The sequence below is a fragment of the Apus apus genome, chromosome 8 (assembly GCF_020740795.1).
Source record: "Apus apus isolate bApuApu2 chromosome 8, bApuApu2.pri.cur, whole genome shotgun sequence".
Classification (NCBI taxonomy): domain Eukaryota; kingdom Metazoa; phylum Chordata; class Aves; order Apodiformes; family Apodidae; genus Apus; species Apus apus.
The window spans coordinates 9,171,328-9,189,268 of NC_067289.1; the positions used below are offsets into that span (position 1 = coordinate 9,171,328).

At 43.2% G+C, this 17,941-nt stretch overlaps 1 protein-coding gene across 10 annotated transcripts in view; it reads right to left on the bottom strand.

Moving 5' to 3' along the window:
• Positions 1–8,778: 8,778 nt before the first annotated feature.
• Positions 8,779–17,941, bottom strand: part of DOCK10 (dedicator of cytokinesis 10) — a 146,680-nt gene continuing 137,517 nt past the window's right edge. For all 10 annotated transcript variants that reach the window (XM_051626315.1, XM_051626324.1, XM_051626317.1 and 7 more), the window contains 6 exons: positions 17,071–17,217; positions 16,362–16,572; positions 13,921–14,111; positions 13,152–13,252; positions 12,645–12,783; positions 8,779–9,503 (listed from right to left, as the gene is read on the bottom strand). In XM_051626315.1, coding sequence (XP_051482275.1) covers positions 9,384–9,503; positions 12,645–12,783; positions 13,152–13,252; positions 13,921–14,111; positions 16,362–16,572; positions 17,071–17,217 — 909 coding nt within the window. In that variant the 3' untranslated portion in view covers positions 8,779–9,383. The remainder of the gene's footprint in view (positions 9,504–12,644; positions 12,784–13,151; positions 13,253–13,920; positions 14,112–16,361; positions 16,573–17,070; positions 17,218–17,941) is intronic.

A 17,941-nucleotide genomic window follows, 5' to 3' on the forward strand; every position in this document is an offset into this window, starting at 1 on the left:
AACAGAAACACAAATCCCCTCTGTTTGGGAGTAATTTAAGGATTTAAAACACAGCAGCAACCCTCCATGTTGGTTTCAAATTCGTTCTGTTTCTCCAGCAAGAGGATGAGGTACTGGAGCAGCGACAGCACTCACGTGTAATTATAATATTGCTGCTGATCCTGTAGCTGGCAGGTTCAGATGGGCAGGGGACACTTGCCAGCTCAGCAATTAGCTTACCTCGGCAGCAACTGAAGGCATCTGCTCCTCAGATGCCATGCCCACTGCTCCACTGGACCAAGACCGGAGCAGGCACAGACCTTTTGCTGTACCAGAGACTTCCAAGTAAATGGTGTTTGTCTTGTAACCTCACTGTGAAACACTTCAACTTGAAGTCATTTAACAGAAAGGACAGAGTTTCTCCCACTTGAGCTGCTTCAGCAAGTTGTGCTCGGTAGGACATGAACCTGGTCAAATTGTATTCACCCTCAGTCACATCCAAACCTCTCCACTAGGAAAAATAACCAAACACAGAGGTGGAGTTTCTGACAGCTGCTGAGCTCAAGCAGCCTCACAGGAATACTCGTATGTGACTGCTGGAGCATGTGAGAGAGTAGAGAGGTGATTGTCCCCCTGTACTCAGCACTGGTGAGGCCACCCGTGGAGTGTTGCATCCTTCACCGCAGCCATCAGCTAATTATTCACTGGCTAAATACATTTTGGGGCTGTTTGGAGTGCCCCTGTATTAGCCATGGGAACACCTCCCTCTCCTCTGAGCTGGCATCGCTCTGCAGCTGAACAGAGAAGCCCAGAGGCCCATTTTGGCACATTCCCACAAGTATAAATGTTGAAAATTTTCCGTACTTATTCTGAAAAGTGTGAATTTTGGCTCCAAGCTATTGTGCAGTTGAAACCTGCTAAAACTGAAATCCTAAGCCCCTGCTGAAGCAGAAGGGATGGGGCACCCATTCTGAAGGTGCTTGGGCAGCAGCTTCCAGGCAGAATGAAAATTACCCAGTGGATTGGCAGGATGGGCCTGAGAAGGTGATTGCAAGTCTGCACCAGCACTCTCCCCTTGACATTGAAGTGGAGAGATACGAAATACAGAACAAACTGGGTGGGAGTGGGATGCAGGGACATGGGGACACAGGCTGGCTTTGGGGCAAGGACATAACCAGTGGCATCTGGAGAGGAAGCGAGGGCAGATCTCATAGAAATGTTCCCTGGCCTCACGTGTATCCAGGCATGAGAGAGTACAAAGCTGGCTGCTTTTAGTGCTGCAGTGAAATCTTTCCTTACACTCATGACTATTTAAATGCTCCCTTTTAACCACGGCTGAGCTGTGGCTTTTGCTCCTGCTGGGTGCAGCAAGGCAGTTGTGGGGAGCCGGCTGCACTACCTCCCTGAAAAAAGAAAGATGAGAAAAACCAGCTTTTAAAGCATTCTCAGGTTTCATGATCTGATCAGATAACAATGGAACAAAAAGTTATTTGATTTGTATATTTAACAGGGAATTGTTTAACTTGTTAACATCCATTAAACATCCTTTCTCTTTTGCAAGGACCATTTGCCTGACTGTGCCTTAACCCCCTCCATACACAGAAAATCCCACAGAAGCCTTGTTAAAAGAAACCTCCACTTGCTTCAGAGGCTGTAGGGAACCAAATACCTGTGCAACCTGCTGAACCTTTAGCTTGGCATACACAGCCCAATACTCCCATTAGTGTTGCTTTGATTTTAAGTATTCAAAGTTTCTGAAAGGGGTCTGATTTCCAGTAGGGGTTGCTCAATACTTTCAAAAAACCAGACTTAACCTGAACATGGTGAAATAGAAACTCTGAGATACATGAGCCACATCCAGAAAGCTTGGCTACAGTTTTGGACTGGGCGGGCAGCGTGGCAAGGCTACAGAAATATTTCAGACTTTTCAGAGAGCCTCCATGTTGCATTTCAAGGTCTCTTGGTCTCTCTCCCTTTAAATGCATCCTAAAGTTAGTCTGGAATAATCAGAATTAATCTGTTTTATGCCAGCTCCCTACAAGCACAACATATGCTACAGAGTACAAAACCATTTCTCACGCAAGAAAATCAATGTGCTCAGTTGGAGACTTTCCTAACTAGGAGCATGCAACTGGGAGCACAGTTACCTGCACAGAGCTTGCAATAGCTTCCAAATTAAAACAGGCCATGACTCATGGGAGATAGCCTCGTGACTGCAAAGCAGCCCCAAGCAGAAAATCCACCTTAGAGTTCAAAATAATAATAATTCTTTCTTACTTTTTTCAAACAAAACATACCATATAAGACATATGTGAGGTTATTGGATCTGTGGAGTTATAAGACATCGCACCATATGCAATCTTTGCAAATACATCTAAAATGTGACTCAGAACTATAGAGAACACCACGTGGCATTTGCAGGCCACAAAAACATACCACAGGGCAAGCAACACCCTCACAGCTGCTCTCTAACAACAAAAAAAATGATTATAGATAATTGAAACAGCATATGGGAAGCACAACTTAAAAATCACACAGAAACTGTGTCTTCTATAAAGCTGGGGGATAATTAACCAGAAGAAAGGGAAACACATTTCTTTGCTAACATTCAGGGGAGATGTTCATCCTGACAACTTCAGGATACTTGTTTTAGTGAGTAATTAAGAAGTGCACGATGAGCATCATCAACCTGGAAGAAAAGTCAGTAACTATGATTGCAACTTTGCATTACTGAGAATTTTCAAAAAATGCCTGTACATTGTCACCATAAAGAAGCAACCACACACGTATCCCATGCAGACTATGACTCCTGGCCTGAAGGACACCCAGGACTCTAACTCCTACCTCAGTGGGCCTCAGGGATGCTCCTAAGGGCATAGGAGATGGGTGGCTGCCCAGGGTTGATCCCAAGCCTCTGTCAGGCACAGCTTTCCCACAGGGGCGGCAGCACCTTCTCCTGCAGTGCCCTGAGCCAGAACTGCCCGGGTGCCAAACTTTTCTGAATCTGTAAAAGTGACATACAGCCTTCTAACTAGGAGGCTCTCCTGAATGAGCTTTTTACCATTCTGCCTTAAAACCACACTCTTTTGGCCTGATAATTTAGACATTGTCACAATGTTCCCCTCACCCTGCTTGTTTCACTATACTTTTTATCACCAAATACTCTCAAAAGTGCCTAGGAGATAGGAAAGTTACTTGTTATTCCCCATAGCTAATATTTCACCAAGGAATGGTGCTGGACTTCTCTTGAGAAGAATAATAATGTTTTCATTTCCACCCTGAGCTGCCCTACAAGCCGAAGGCTGCCAGAGCCGGTCTCTGCAGCCTGGAAGTAACAAAGTGCTGGAAGTTCCCCATATGGGGTGACTGCCTGGATCCATCCATGCAAGGGAGAACCTCATCCCCTGTGCCAGTCATGGTTGCTAGTGCTTCCTGCATTCCCAAGCAAAAATGATTTATTTTGTTCAGTATGAATTTGCAAATAATTTTAGTTGTGTTTTTCAGTAAGAAGGATTACATGTTTGAGGACAAGAGAGGTTTGACTCAGCCCCGATGGAGGCAGCAGGAGCAGAGCTGTGTGACTTGCCACTACATGGGGTGTGTAACAAGGCAGGAGCTAAAAACCTTGCGGCCTCATGATCCAAATGCTCTGACCTTGGCAGGCACTGAGCTGGGAAACTGGACTGCTCCAGCATGTCTGATCTCTGTGGAGCACTGACCCACCATCCTGAACTTCAGACATCACTACATCTGCATCCAAGCTTTCTCCTGCCAGGAGTGCTCTGTCCTGTGCAGGCAGAGCTGCCATTCCCTCAGAGCTGGGGGAGCAGAGGCCCAGCAGGTGTCCTCCCACAGAGGAGCTGACCCTCTGCTCTTCTGGAGCCCCACGGATGTGCCTGCAGGTTCTCTCTCTGTGGCTGCACAGCTCACCGGAGCAGGAGCTGTGTCCTTTCCTGTCGAGATGTAGGCACTTGGGGCCACCACAAAAGAAAAGCAAAAGAAAGTAATAGCCAAGAACATCACATTTCTCATTACTCGTGTTGTCTCAGTTGGCTCTCAGGTGTCAGTATAGCTTGCTGGCTCTTGCTGTCCCTTTCTGCCTCAGGGCAGCCACCTTCCATTAGCAGAGCTCCAGGATTTTATTGTAGGGTGAGCTGGAAGGTGGTGGCCTCACCACTGCTCTGCTCTAACTCAGCTCTGCAGGCAGGCCTGAGAGCCCCGAGCTCTGACAGCTCATGGTGTTTTCACACCTTCTGTTTGCTCATTAGTTTCTGCTGCAATTCCGAGTGCTTTGTTCCATGGTTATTGTGGGCAGCATTTCCAGCTCCCACCCCAAGAAGGCATTTGAGATAATCATGTGTAGAAGCAGACAACACAACCAGACTGCTTATCCCTACCACTGCTGGCAATGCTTTGTGGCCTGGCAGCCCCCAGTGCTCCCACAGCCACAGGCTAGCTATGACTGGCACCAGTCACCATCAACCTCAGCTCACTGCCCAGCCCACCACACACCCCATAGTGCAGGAACTGCCCCAGGAGGGGCATCAGCTCATCTGATTTCTGCTACATCCCAGAAGCAGCCACATCAGGTCCTTCAGCAATCTCTACCACAAGGAGGGCAGCTGGAGGAGAAGCTGCCTGCCCTGCAACAGCCTCCAGAGAGGAAAGCAGGGCAGGAGGGGCAGAAAACCAGTATGGGGCCAATGGGGCTGTGCCAAGCAGGTCCTTCTCCAGCAGCTCAAGCTAAAGAGGAGTGGATCCAGCAGTGGTGGAGCTGAGGGTCCTTCATACATTCTAGTTTTTTTTCCCTTTCCACTTTCCTTCTCTACAGCTTTGGATGGTTTTCTCAAATCTCATTTCTCTGCTCTTATTTGGTATTTGATTTTAACATCCTTTGATTTTAACTGCCTGGGTTCAAAATTCACTTAATGGCTTTAAATTTCTCATTGGGAATATGTAACACTGATTATTTTTGTGATAACCTAAATATGACAAGAAAAATCTTTAGCATGCATGCCAAACTAGTTAAAATTTGGGAAACATATTCAAACCTGTAGCAAATACTTTAAAGATGTCCTTGAGAGATGATCTCTCATGAAGATTCATCTTCCCATACTAGAAATACTCAGTAGTCAGTTACCAGTTTTAAAAATGTTCAAAACTGAAGTAAAAAGTAGTTGCAGCCTGATGCTTCTCAGCACACACGGGACAAAATTTTTCACACCAAGATGCAAAAATCCATGTCCAAGACTACGTATCAAGGTAATTTTCCTTTTTCCCCAATACAGGCCCATGGCTGGGCAGCATAGTAACACTGTTTCTGGAGTAGAAACAGTACAGATAATCTTCCTGCTTCTCATTCTCATAAAAAAAAGAAAAAAAAAAAGAAAAAAAAAAGAAAAAAAAATGTTGCCAATGCAAGATCTCTCCAGTGAATGTTAAGATATAATTACCCTGCAAGGAATGATTCCTATTAAACATTTAATACACCTCCCTCTAATTGAAATTTAAGCCTTCATTTGTGGTTGGGTGTCACTAAAGATGTGATTAAACATAAAATATGTATAATGCTTAACTCCTTTTGGGGTGTTGGAGCAGCTTCCACTAAGTAACAAACATAAATAATTTCTTTTGCACTTTAAAAAAGTTTTTAAAGTAGCTCAATTTGAGGCTGGTACAGGAAGATCTCTTTCTTCAGATGAAAGGAAATCTTTCACCAGCTTTGCCCACAGCAGCAGAGGGACAAGAGCCTCGCTTCGCCCTCACCTTTTTGCCCCTTGAATCCTGCTTCCTCGTGGGGCTTTGTGCTGCCCCAAACCTCCTCCTCTGCCACCTGCTTCTCCTCTGGCTGCCTCACGTGATTCCTTCTCTGTGTCAGAGCTTCTCAGCCTGCACTTTAAAGTTTTTTTTTGTGCAGAACTGTTTGCCATGCAGCTGTGATGGACAAAAATGTAGATTTTCTTTTTACGCAAGTCATCTGAATTGTGAAAGAGTTGAACATGCAGGGCATCAGTGGGGATACCAACCAAACACATATATGCATATATATATTTTTTTTGCTTATTATTAATGATCTTGCTTATAGCCTAAAAATTAGACCTTGTCAAAGTTTAATTGGTAAAGGTAAGTGCCTATGTAATTCCACACCTTATCAAGAACTTAGATGAAGACTTGAAGAAGTACTGGCACCCATTTTCCCTGTCCATCTTTACCCTTCTTTTTTTCAAGCAGCACAATTAACAAAATTTTGAGTGCAGCATTTGCCTGGTCCCCTCGGACTTTTGCTCTCAGGCCACAGAGGCCCTGTCCATCCTGCAGTAAAAATAAACCCTATGAATGTCACCAGGGGGAAAGTGCATCTCCTCTTGTACTTGTTTCCCTCCCTGAGATGCTCTTCTCTGTGTGTTTTGCCCACCTAGAGCTGATTGTTTGTGCATAAAAAAAAACAAATGAAAGTTGTTGTGTGGTTATTTTAAAATTATCCTAATATTTTGAAATAAAGCAAGTCCAGAGAATCACTTTCAAAAGTGACTGAAAACTAAATCCAGCTGTAAGAATACACAGAGAAATAATTTACTGGAGAAAACCTCAGCTCCGAGAACAGCTGACCATGTTCTTGTGGCCACCTTAGACAAAAGGAATCTCAGAGTGGAGCTTTGGGGAGAAAAAAAAAATGTTGCAGACCTCATGTAATCCCAAGAGTTAGAAAAGCAGCAATTGTACAAGAGCCCTTTCTTACAGCGCCTGTCCTGTGCGTGCAGTGCCCACCAGGCATGAGTCTGGGTAACTGTTCAGTCCTGGGATGGTTTTGCAGCCCACGGATGGGGGTGGGCAAAGGACACAGCACCAACACATCTGTCCTCTGCAGTTTTAGTCACTGGATTTTATGGCAGTGAAGGGCCAAACTCCATTTTTTAATAATCCAACGGCCTCATGCACGTTCTGTATTTCTCTCATTCTCACCCCTCAAATGCTTTGTTTTCTCTCCCTGTCAGCTCTTGGTTCAATGCTTGTGTTTGCTAATTTCTTTCATGCCACTGTGTTGAAAGTGCCTGAACACAGCAGGGAAGGAGGAGCCATCTGGAGGAATGACTCAGCTACACTCAAGCCCAAGCATCAGTAACACCAGCAGTAAGGTAACAGTCAGAATATGGACTGGATTTTTAAACCCCCAGAGAAGGCTGCAGAGCTGGTGGCTGAAAACAAACCAAACCCCTCAACACTTAGACTTAGATCCCATTTTGTGTGCAAGCTATTGAAAAAACAATCCAGGGATCTCCTTACCTCTGCTTTAGAGACCACAGCTTGGCTTCAGAGCAGCCTGGAGTCAGCTTGCAGCATCCCCTTGGTGCAAACCACACCTTTGCAACACAGTTATTCCCAAAGATGCCCAACAGATTTAATGAACATAGTCTATCTCCAAGTCACCTTGATGGCTACTTAAGTACTCATCCATAAATACAAATCATGGCAAACACAAAATAAGTCCAGTGAGACTGACAGATGAAGGGACAAGAGGGCTCCATGCTCAGTCTTACCTCCTCCATACTGCAGGTTCCTGTGGTTGCCACTGATGACTGGCTCCTCCCATGCATACAAATGAGCAGGTAATTTCATCTACCACTACATGTACAGTATAAAGCAGGTTAAAATTTGGGCCAGAATCATTCCTTTCAGCAGACTATTGGTTTCCAACAGTGCTGTGTCAGAAGAGCAGAGCTGGGCTTTTCAAGGTGAGGATGAGGAAGGTGCCAGGTTCCCATCCAGCTGCACGGTCAATGCTGGTGAGCAGCATATGGACCAGAGCTTGGGCTCAGGTCAAGTTACAGGCATGGGCTTATGCTGACACTGGAGTGGGGCCCACCCCAACCCACAGGGTGCCCATCCCAACCCATGGGGGAGGCCATCCCCACTGCTTCCCTCCTTCCCCCACCAGGAAAGAGTACCAATCCCAGATCTGCTAAGGTGAGACATGGCAGACAGTGCTGGCAGCATGTGCAGCACCAGCAAGTAGGCAGAGACTGGATAAGGGCACTTCTAGCTTGCACCTATAGATGAGGTGCATTTAGAGGCCTCTCTCAGCTCTTACCTACAGGGCTACAACTTGAGTTGGGATGCATCAGTTGTGAACTAGGGGGTGTCATGGAAGTGACACAGGGAAAGGCAACAGTAGGGTAGAATGAGGGAGCACAGTGGAAACACCCTGCTGGCATCCTCACATAGTAAGAGCACTGGCCTCTGACCTAAACGAACACTCATGAACCTGTGGAGACCACCAGAGTTTCTCCAGGGAAAATGAACCACACCTTAGCAGAATTGTAGGGACTACATACAGAGAAGAGAGGGATCCTTACATACAGGCACAACAAGCCCAAATAACTAAAAGCAGGGATCTTCTATGGGCAAAGAATGAACATGAAAGAAAATGTAGGAGTGCCAAGGCCACAGGGAACTCCTGGCAGAACTGCTCTACTTCATCCCAACACGATACAGAAACTGAAACAAACATCTCACCAGAGGCATGCTGTTTCCCAGCAGGCCCTGGGCAAAATCTGGGACTATGAACTTTAAAGGAAGAGCAAAGCTCTCTTAAACCCAAGCAGGAGGACTACACTGAGTCCCTGTTTCCCAGGATGGCCTCAGTCTGGGGCCAAGGAGAGAATCTGAAGCCATGTTCTGCAGATGGTCAATGTCCCTATCAGCAACTGCCACACAGCAGACAGCCACCAGGATGCAGGTGCATCCCAATCTCCACTGCTCAGGGAAGTGCTGGTGTGAGAATGAACCAATGCACAGACCTTCAAAGAGAAAATTTTATGGACACTTTTATACACATACACAAATATTTTAATATAATGGTAACTGAAATGTTATCCATATTCTTAGTACTGTCATAATTAACTAAAAAGATATTTTTTTAAATTTTGTAAAAATGACATATTTTACACATCTTCTATTTACAATTGCAATATACTTAAATGTTATAAAACATCCACTCTGACCTTTAAAATATATGTATACTAGGACTTAGTATTAGATATATTATAATTTATAGCAAACTTAGGGTTTGCTGTGTACTTATCTGCTCAATGGGAATTTCATAATCAGCCTGGCTTAATAAAGGCTGCTCAAAACCAAAAGTGGACAATGAAAAAAACCATGGGGAATGTGCAAATCTTGGGGTGGGCAAAAAAATGCAAAAAACCCCACCAACCCCAAACAAAACAAACCAAGCTTGCAGTTTGAAAAAACACTATGGTGAAGGCTTCCAATAAATTAAAATCATAACCCAAAAATGCTTTTCTTGGCATTGTCCGTGATCATATTAATTTTCAGTACTATTAATCTAAAAGGAAAAAACCTAAACCAAAACAAGGACAGGTTATGTGTTCCCCACGCTGTGGTCAAGCATCAGGATTTGCTGGGGTGGTTGCTGCTGGCACAGACGAGCTGGCTCTATTGATGACTCGAGAATAAGTGCGCTCCATTCCTTGCTGCTTTGCTGACTCCTCCTTGTATGCAATCTTCTCATAAAAAAGAGAAAAAAAACGCAACCGTGAGAGAGATCCAAATAGTTCAGTGTCTGAAGTGTTCATTGCCTAACCAGGGATTTCCTATTTTCTGTTCATGACATGATGGTGCTAAGGATCTGGCAGAGGAAAAGGAACTTTGCCTGGAGGCTGCAGAGAGAACTAGGGTCCTCTGAGCTGAGGGGATAAACAGGGCTGGGGCCACCATCTTCTGCCATGCTGAGCTTCATGGGGTTCCTTCAACTATGTTTCACTAACAACTCAAACAAACACAAGTCTCCTACATGTTATAAGCTCAGCAGACACCTGCACTAGCACCTGCTGACCATGGCACAGACCTGCCGCAGCTCTGCCCACACAGTCATTCAGGCATCAGCATCCCCAGATAGCTTCATACTCACAGTAGATGGAAAAACCCATCCATTAGGCAGGACTTGGAATAATGTCCCAGGCTGGGGCTGTGGGCAGAGATGCACTCCCAGGGAGGAGCAGTGGTGAAAGCTTGCTCTGCCCTGTCCTACGTATAGACTACGGTAAGAAGGAAGTTGTTTTATTTTGGTGGGTATTATTATTATTTTTTTTTTTTTCTGAAGTTCTTTCTAGCCTTGGTACCAGCCATTTTTCTTTCTTACTTGTACAAATATAGCCTGAAAACCTGCCACTATATTGAAGTATCCACAGCAGACACATGAGCCACTCCCACTGACCACGCAGCTGTCAGCAGTGGAAAAGAAACCCTTCCCCTTCACCAAGCTTCAGGATTACTCTTAAACCATCAATCCCAGTTTTCATCAATTAGGGTTGCAGGTCAGCCTCATTATTTATTATTTGGGCAGACCTGACCATGCTGTCACCATGTACAGCTTCACTGCCTGCATCAGCAGCTTTGGCACCTCCCCAGCCGTGCTTCTGCATGAGGAGGCTCTTGTCAAACTGCCCCACTGACCTCCTCAAGTTCATGACAAGATCTTGAAGAACGTGCATCTCAGCACTGCTCATGGACAATAGTTGACACAATTACCTTGTCTTTTTTTTAACTCCTTGAGCAAGGGAGTCATTAGATATGAGACTAAACAAACATACCAAGTAGAAAAACAAGCAAGTGAGGAAAGTACATGACATGACATTAAAAGAAAAAAATAGATGTAAGAAAAATGAACATACCACTTTTGGCTATAGTATTGAGGGAAATGTTAGACAGGGAGGAAGAGAAGCTGTATAAGCAAGAACCATGACAGAGCTGTCAGAAAAGAAAAACAAAACAAAACAGAGAAAAACATATGGTGATGAAAGAGTCACTGTCAGTGGGTGAGCAAACAAAACCCTCTTGAATACAACAATGGGAAAGATGGCAGCTCTTGCTGGTGCAGAGCACACAGCACAGTTCCAACAGGGCCTCAAGCTTTCCAACTGCGAGGTAAGCATTTCAGCCACCCTTTGCAGCACGGGATTTCTCTGAGGCAACACTCTGTCAGAAGTTGAGTGGTCATGCATTTGTTGCAAGAGGAATAGAGTTTTCCCAGAAAGCCATATTGATGGAAAACTGAGCTGTTGCTTGTAAAGCTGTCCCACAGGAAGACTGTTTTTCCACATGGACTTTCAAATTCAGATGATTTTGTTGTAAGAAGATTTTTACTTTTGCTGGATGAAGTCTCAACTTTACATACTAACATTGTTATGTACAAGTAATTCTGTATTATTTTGTCTTTTCATTTACATGAAGAAAACTCAGAGCTCACTGATATAAATACAGGTGTGAGCATTATCACCAAATAATTAATGAATGCTGAAACTTGTGGGCTGCTTAGGCCTCCTTTAGGATGGCCATACATTTTCCATTCTTGTCAGGAGCAGCACTTTACAGCAGACATATAGTGTTGCCTGTGCACATTGACTGGATGGCTAAAATAACTTTCATGGGAGAGGCATGAACACTGAATAACAAATTACATCCTTAATACATACACACTTAATATAACAAACAGTGATAAATTTTAGTTATGATAAAATTACTGGAATGCCTGAGGCTCACAAATCTTTATACATCTAAACAGGAAGGGAGCACAATGCACAGAACAGCAGTGCCTCCTGAGCTCGACCCCACCCCCCAGCACACACCAAGCCTTCAACATGATTACCCAGCTTTACACCCTGTGAAAAATGAGCTCAGCCACACAGCAAGAATAACAATTGGCCAAAATTTCTTGTAAATCCGTATTCTCCTCCCATGTGAAAGATGATGAATACAGCATGGTGTAATGTGGTGCTAATTGGACACTTCTGTGAGATGCCATCACTGATATAAATGGCTGAATAAAGTAACTGAACACAGAGTGCTCATGGGGGCTGCAGGCACCTGGAAACACAGTGCAAGTCCTTGAGAATAACTATTTCTCAGATGCAGTCTAAGGTGACCTACACACAAACACACACGTGTGCAGAGAAAAAATATTTCATTTTACTTTAGTATGAAGAATCACTGAATATTTAAAATAAAACAGAACACAAAAATAATCTGCCTAGACACAGCAGTAGAATAGCTGCACATGTGCACTGGAGTCCAGTTCAGTATTTTGGAATGCACTTCATATAGTCCTGCACAATCAGCCTTCTGAAGCTGCTGGCAGATGCACTAGAGTGTTAACATGGCATCTATTTTGACAGCGTACTTAAATATAAAAAATAAATAACCCCTCTTGCTCTGAAAGTTGAATACAAATAGAAACTATAAAGATACTTTCTCCAGTTATAAACTGGGTCTTAAATGGAATTTACTGCTTTAATTAAATACATCACAGATGTAAGATAAAGAAAGCAAAGCATAAAACACCAGTTTAACTGCTTATCTTTTTGTGCCTGTAGACATCAATCTGCATTTAGCCTCATGAACATTCAACTTTTCAATATGCAGAAGGAAAATCTTTGTTGATTAATCAGATTAATTATATTTTAAATCCAGCTGTATTATATGAGAGAGAGAAGAAAAAAAGACAGAAAAAAAGGTCTAAGCTATGCTATCTCAATGACTGTTGCACTGCCAGATTTTAGTATTTGCTCTACAACTTCATTTGTCACTAGGAGACACAATTAGCCACCATCATTCAGCCCAACCAGCACCAAAATAGATGATCTAACCTGTTCATTCATAACTGCAGACAGCTCGCTGAGCATATCTTTATAATGAGACTTCATCTCTCCCTGATATTCAAATTGGTCCTCCTTAATGAGGCGTTCGTTGACATCAAGAGCATGTCCACATGCTTCTGCAAATTGCCTACAAGCACAAAAACCACAAAGCAAAATCATACAATTTTGTAGTAAAGAAAAAATCTCTCTATACATATATATACACACACACACTACTGTACGTCTCTCCCCCCCTTGCAAATCACACCTTGTTTGAAGTGAGTTTCAGAACTCATCCTCAGATCAAGAGCAACGTAGGCTACTAGGATAGTTCAAAACTTCAGTAAATAGCTTATTGGGAATGACTTGTAAGATGGGGTAAATGCAGATGGAAATTAGCCTGTTTCCATTCAGCCCGATTTACATCACACCTACTCATATTGTATGGTTAATTCATCACTAGTTAGTACTATGAGTTACTATGGAGAGGGTGGAAAGTCTAAACTTAATGTTTACCTGAAGATTTCTTTCAGAAGCTTCACTTGATTATCAGGATATCTCTTAGCATTTGTCTCTTCAAGAAAGGCTCGAGCATAAGCCATTGGTCCAGCATTCACCTGCAGGCAAACAGACACAGCTTAGGTGCAGAGAACAAGCAGTTTATTGTCCTTTTCTCTTATGTTCCAAGGCCTGGGGTCTGGCCTCAGGCAACCAAGCCTGTGTGAAGAACATCCCCTCACTTCTCTTGTCACCTGGATGAAACCTGAATTGTTCTACTGAAGAAAAGGGAGCTAGTCATCTTCTCACAAACAGCAAATCTCTGCTGGCCTTTGCAAGTCCTCAGGTAGTTAACCATCTAGAAGGCTATACATTTAGAGACATTTTAACGAGGACACCAGAAATACATGCACTTCTCACCAATCTCTTCTTTTCTAAATAGGAAATGACAAAACTAACCCAAAACAAAACTCCCTTTGAAGTATCTGCATGCTTGGCTGTCTGACGGGCTGTAATCTCAAGTGACATGAAATAGTCTGGTTTGGAAGGTCTCAATATTTATTTAGAGAAGTTTTGACTGAAATAGTTGTATTTACACATAAATCCAGCGGTCATCAGCATCAGTGGAAAACCTTCCCATTCCCTTGCATTTTTAGAGTGGAATGCAATACTGGAATACAATAAATGACCAGAAATATAAAATAGACAAAAATGTCTGGCATGATGAAAATCAGAATAAAAATTGTGGTAGATGCACTGGGAAGAAATAAAGGCAAATTGTCATTACCTTGACACTGACACTTCCTTGGAGTTTGAGCTGCAGTCGGATCATGTCCACTTCTTCCATTGTGCAAAGCTGATTGAGCTCTGAGACTTTTTTGGACATCTCATCAATGGCTACTTCAATAGGGTTTAGCTCTGTGCTGGTCTGGCTTATCACTTGAATACGCTTCTTCACGTAGGGAAACAAGTGACTGGCTGCTCAAAAGCAAGAAATGTATCAGAAACTCACCCAACAAGAGAGTATTTAGGAAAAAAAAGCAATTAAGTTAAAGTATGAATTTTTGACTTTGTCAATCTCTATCAACCCACACAGATTAAGTTTTAAACACCAAATGAGCCAAAGTGTTGCAGCAGGTCCAAAGTGAATTTTGATGTGCCTGGCACTGGAAAAGCATTTCCTTTTGAATTCAGCATTGTTTGCTATTGAGCTCTGTCACACCCATGTGGCAAAAAGCTCTCACCATCCAGAATTTAGAACTCTAAAATTTCTTCTTCCTCTTCTGAGTTAAAACACAGAATGATAAGCCTGTGCTTAACTTCAAACAGCTCAAAACATCCCACCAAACATGTTTCAAGTTAGAGGTAGGAGTCTCTAGCTGAGCTGAACTGGGTATAGCTCACCCACAGATTAAAACTCTTAAAAACATTAAAACTCTTAAAATATTAACCGTAAAGAAGGAAGGAGTTACTTTTAATATTCAACCTAAACACTGCTATGGGAGATGACAGAGGAACTATTTATTGTCATAACCCTTTCCTTCCTGTCAAGGCCTTTTCACAGACCTTGGGGAGTCTGGCAAAGGTTCCATTATGGCACATGGAGCCTGATCAAAGCTAACAGTCTTTTCCTGATTGCCCTACACCCGTTGGAAGGCCTCTCATCTTCCATGCATTTCTTACTCTGGTGAGCATCTGCTGCCAGTCAGCTCAGATATAAATGAGCTCCAGCTTCCAGGGAGGCTGTGTCCTTGGAGAGCAGGAAACCCAGGGCTTCTGGAAGCACAAGTCATGCCCAGACACAGCAGAGAGCCAGTGACCCTCTGACTGCAGCCAGACTGCCCTTGTCCTCTGCACAATGCAGGCAGCAGGCTGTGGAGCAGCGATGCTGAGCAGGCACCATTCCAGGCCCCCGGTACAATTAAATTCCACTGCTTCTCCAGTCATACTGGTAAGTCTTGCTTTCTTCTCAAACTAAAACCACTTCTTTTTACATAGGAAGCAAATGAAAACACATGAAAAAAAGAAAAACACACACACAAACAACCAAAATAAGGCAGATGTTTCCTTTAAAGAATAGCATGGAGGTGAGGCAGGGTCCAGAGGGAAAAACAGAGAAGATGATCAGGTCATCAAATTCCAAAGATGGAGCCAGGCTGAGAGCAGTAGGAGCTGACAACAGCATATAATAAGCTAGGGAAAATGTTCTGCTGGAGGAACACCCCTCTCTGTTTTTGCCAGATGTACCCTTACAGCTGTACTTTCAATTCAGTGAAAGCACCTGCCTTAATACAGATCTCAAAACACCTACTGCTTCTCAAACACTTTAAAAAAACACACACAAGCTTCTCCTCCTTTCTTCTTGCAAGCAAAGCTGTATCACGTAACAAGATGCCTCCAGACATCACTGCCTCTTCCCTGACTTGTCAGAACAAAACTTTCAGGTGACTACACCTGTACTATAAGCAGCTTTCTTCACTTTGCCCTTTTGGGGAAGCAGATGCAGTCAAATCAGTGAGGAAGTGGATTTTCCATCACTCAGGAGTGCTGTGAACATCAGCCTCTCTGCCCACAGCTGCCCATGAGAACAACACCTCAATCTCAGACAGTTTCTCATATTCCCAGACAAAAATTCATACAGGTCAGGTTTCAGTAGTAGTTTCTTAAATCATGCCTCTTAAAGAAAGAGATTTCAATTGTGATGAAGAACTAAACATTTTCTGTTTAATATGACTCAGTAAGAACCGACATACCTAGTGCTCCTGACATTCCTGTCTTAAAACAGGTGAAATCTTACTTCTCACTTTAAAAAGATTCTATATAACATATCTGGCTCACTTTTTTAACAAAAAATCTTTATCTGCTCAGTTTTACCCTTCTTAGCAGAAGATGCACCTTGCTTTGCTCTTTGACTTGTTGTAAATAAAAGAACAATGGTTCTGAGTGCTAAGGTGCCTCCAGCAGGACCACTCCCAAATTACATCACTGCAAGAACAGTTAAGTTGTCAATAATAAGGAAAACTAAGACAGCTGATGAGTCCATAAATGAAAATAACTTTCCCTAGGATGGCCAGGAGGATCGTAAGCAAGCACATACTTTTCCAGTGGACACACCGAAAAGACGCCTTATGGTTCTGCACAACAAGCTGTGCCCACTGACTGCAGCACCCCGGCCACGTGGCCCGTGCTGCAGTGGGACGGGAGGGGAAGCAGCCTGAGCACACGTACTTGTCAGGATGGTGCGCCTCTTGCACTGCTCTTCCACACCTCCGTGCTTTTTTCCTGAGAGCGTGAAGGGAGTTTCAAACACAAACCGGTTGATGTTGTGATGCATTTCAAAGTCAGTCTTTCGATCTTCAGCTTCTTTCTCTTCAAAGAAAGGTGTGACATATGTCACCTGGATATATGCATATTTTGGATCCAGGTCTTTGGGGTTGACCTGTGTAACAGTAGCAAACAAACTCTGTTAAGTGAGGTGAGGCATCCATTATATTTTTGATGCTCTTACCTATGATAGTGATGCCGATTAAAACTGAGACTTCCAAATGTAATATTCAGACCGCAGATTAATACAAAGATATTTAGCAGAGGCCACTAAGAACAGCAGGACTTTTGGATATAGCCACTGGCAAAGTGTATGACAGCTAAAGGAGAGAGAAAACAACATGGTTCTGCATTGCAGTAAATATGTGCATGCTTTCTACAGGCATATGATGGAATATTTTCTCTTCCCACTGGCCGTCACGCCCTGCTATAACTTTGGCATTTCCATACAGCACCTGCCAAGATATTACAGCAGGGTCTTTTTTGGTTGTCAAACAATGTCATGGTAGTTTACATGTACACTCAGCTCACATTCATTCAAAACATATCTCTAAAAACATGAACCATGCACCCACTTTTCCCACTCCCACAAGAACCAAACATCTTTCACTACCTTGTTGGAATCCTGGATGATCTTCACATTATCTATTCCAAACTTGTCCGCATAAAGTTTCATCAGCCTTTGAGAGATCTCAGACAAGCCGGTTAGTTTGGGTTCTTTATAAATATACTCTTTACCTTCCTCTTCTTCAAAAAACCCCTGTTTGGAAAGAAATGGAAGGATGCAGTGAACACAACAGGCAGGACAAAGCCTAAACAAGGTGCTTGCGTCAGGAGTCAAGGTTACCTGTATACCCACCAGAGACTCCAGTATGCCATTTCCAGCTTACCCCACTTCACTCTTGGCAGACACATACCTAGAACCTGTGTTTATCTCCAAAGTTACTCAGGAAATAACTCGTACACATTTATTAATGTAAGAGATCTAGCTACTTAAAGCGACAAAGTGCTTTCTTGAGAATGCTGATGTGTGTATGATGAAAAAACACTGAAGAATTAAAAACTGGACATTAAAAAAATCTTTATGTTTTAATAATTTGGTTAGCTATTTTGGAAGCACTATGCTAACAAAACACAAGTGTAACAGCTGTTGGATGCCCTGCCCAGTTGAGGTGTGTGCAGCATATCCTATCTGGGAGCTACACGTGTAGGCAAAGGCTGGGCATGGCACATGGTGATGCACAGCACCATGATACAGGAAACACCTGTGAACTGGTCTGCATCTGTTCAGGGGAGCTGAAGAGGAACTCTGGTGGCATCTTGAAAGGCCATGTGGAATTGCAGCATTTTCAGAGACAATTAGTATATTATTTACATTTGAAAAGGAAAAAAAAATAAATAAAAAGACAGACTGTGCTCCTTTGCAAAAAAGCTCAATCTTCTCAAGGTCATTTACTTACTACATTGGATGGACTTGGCAGAGC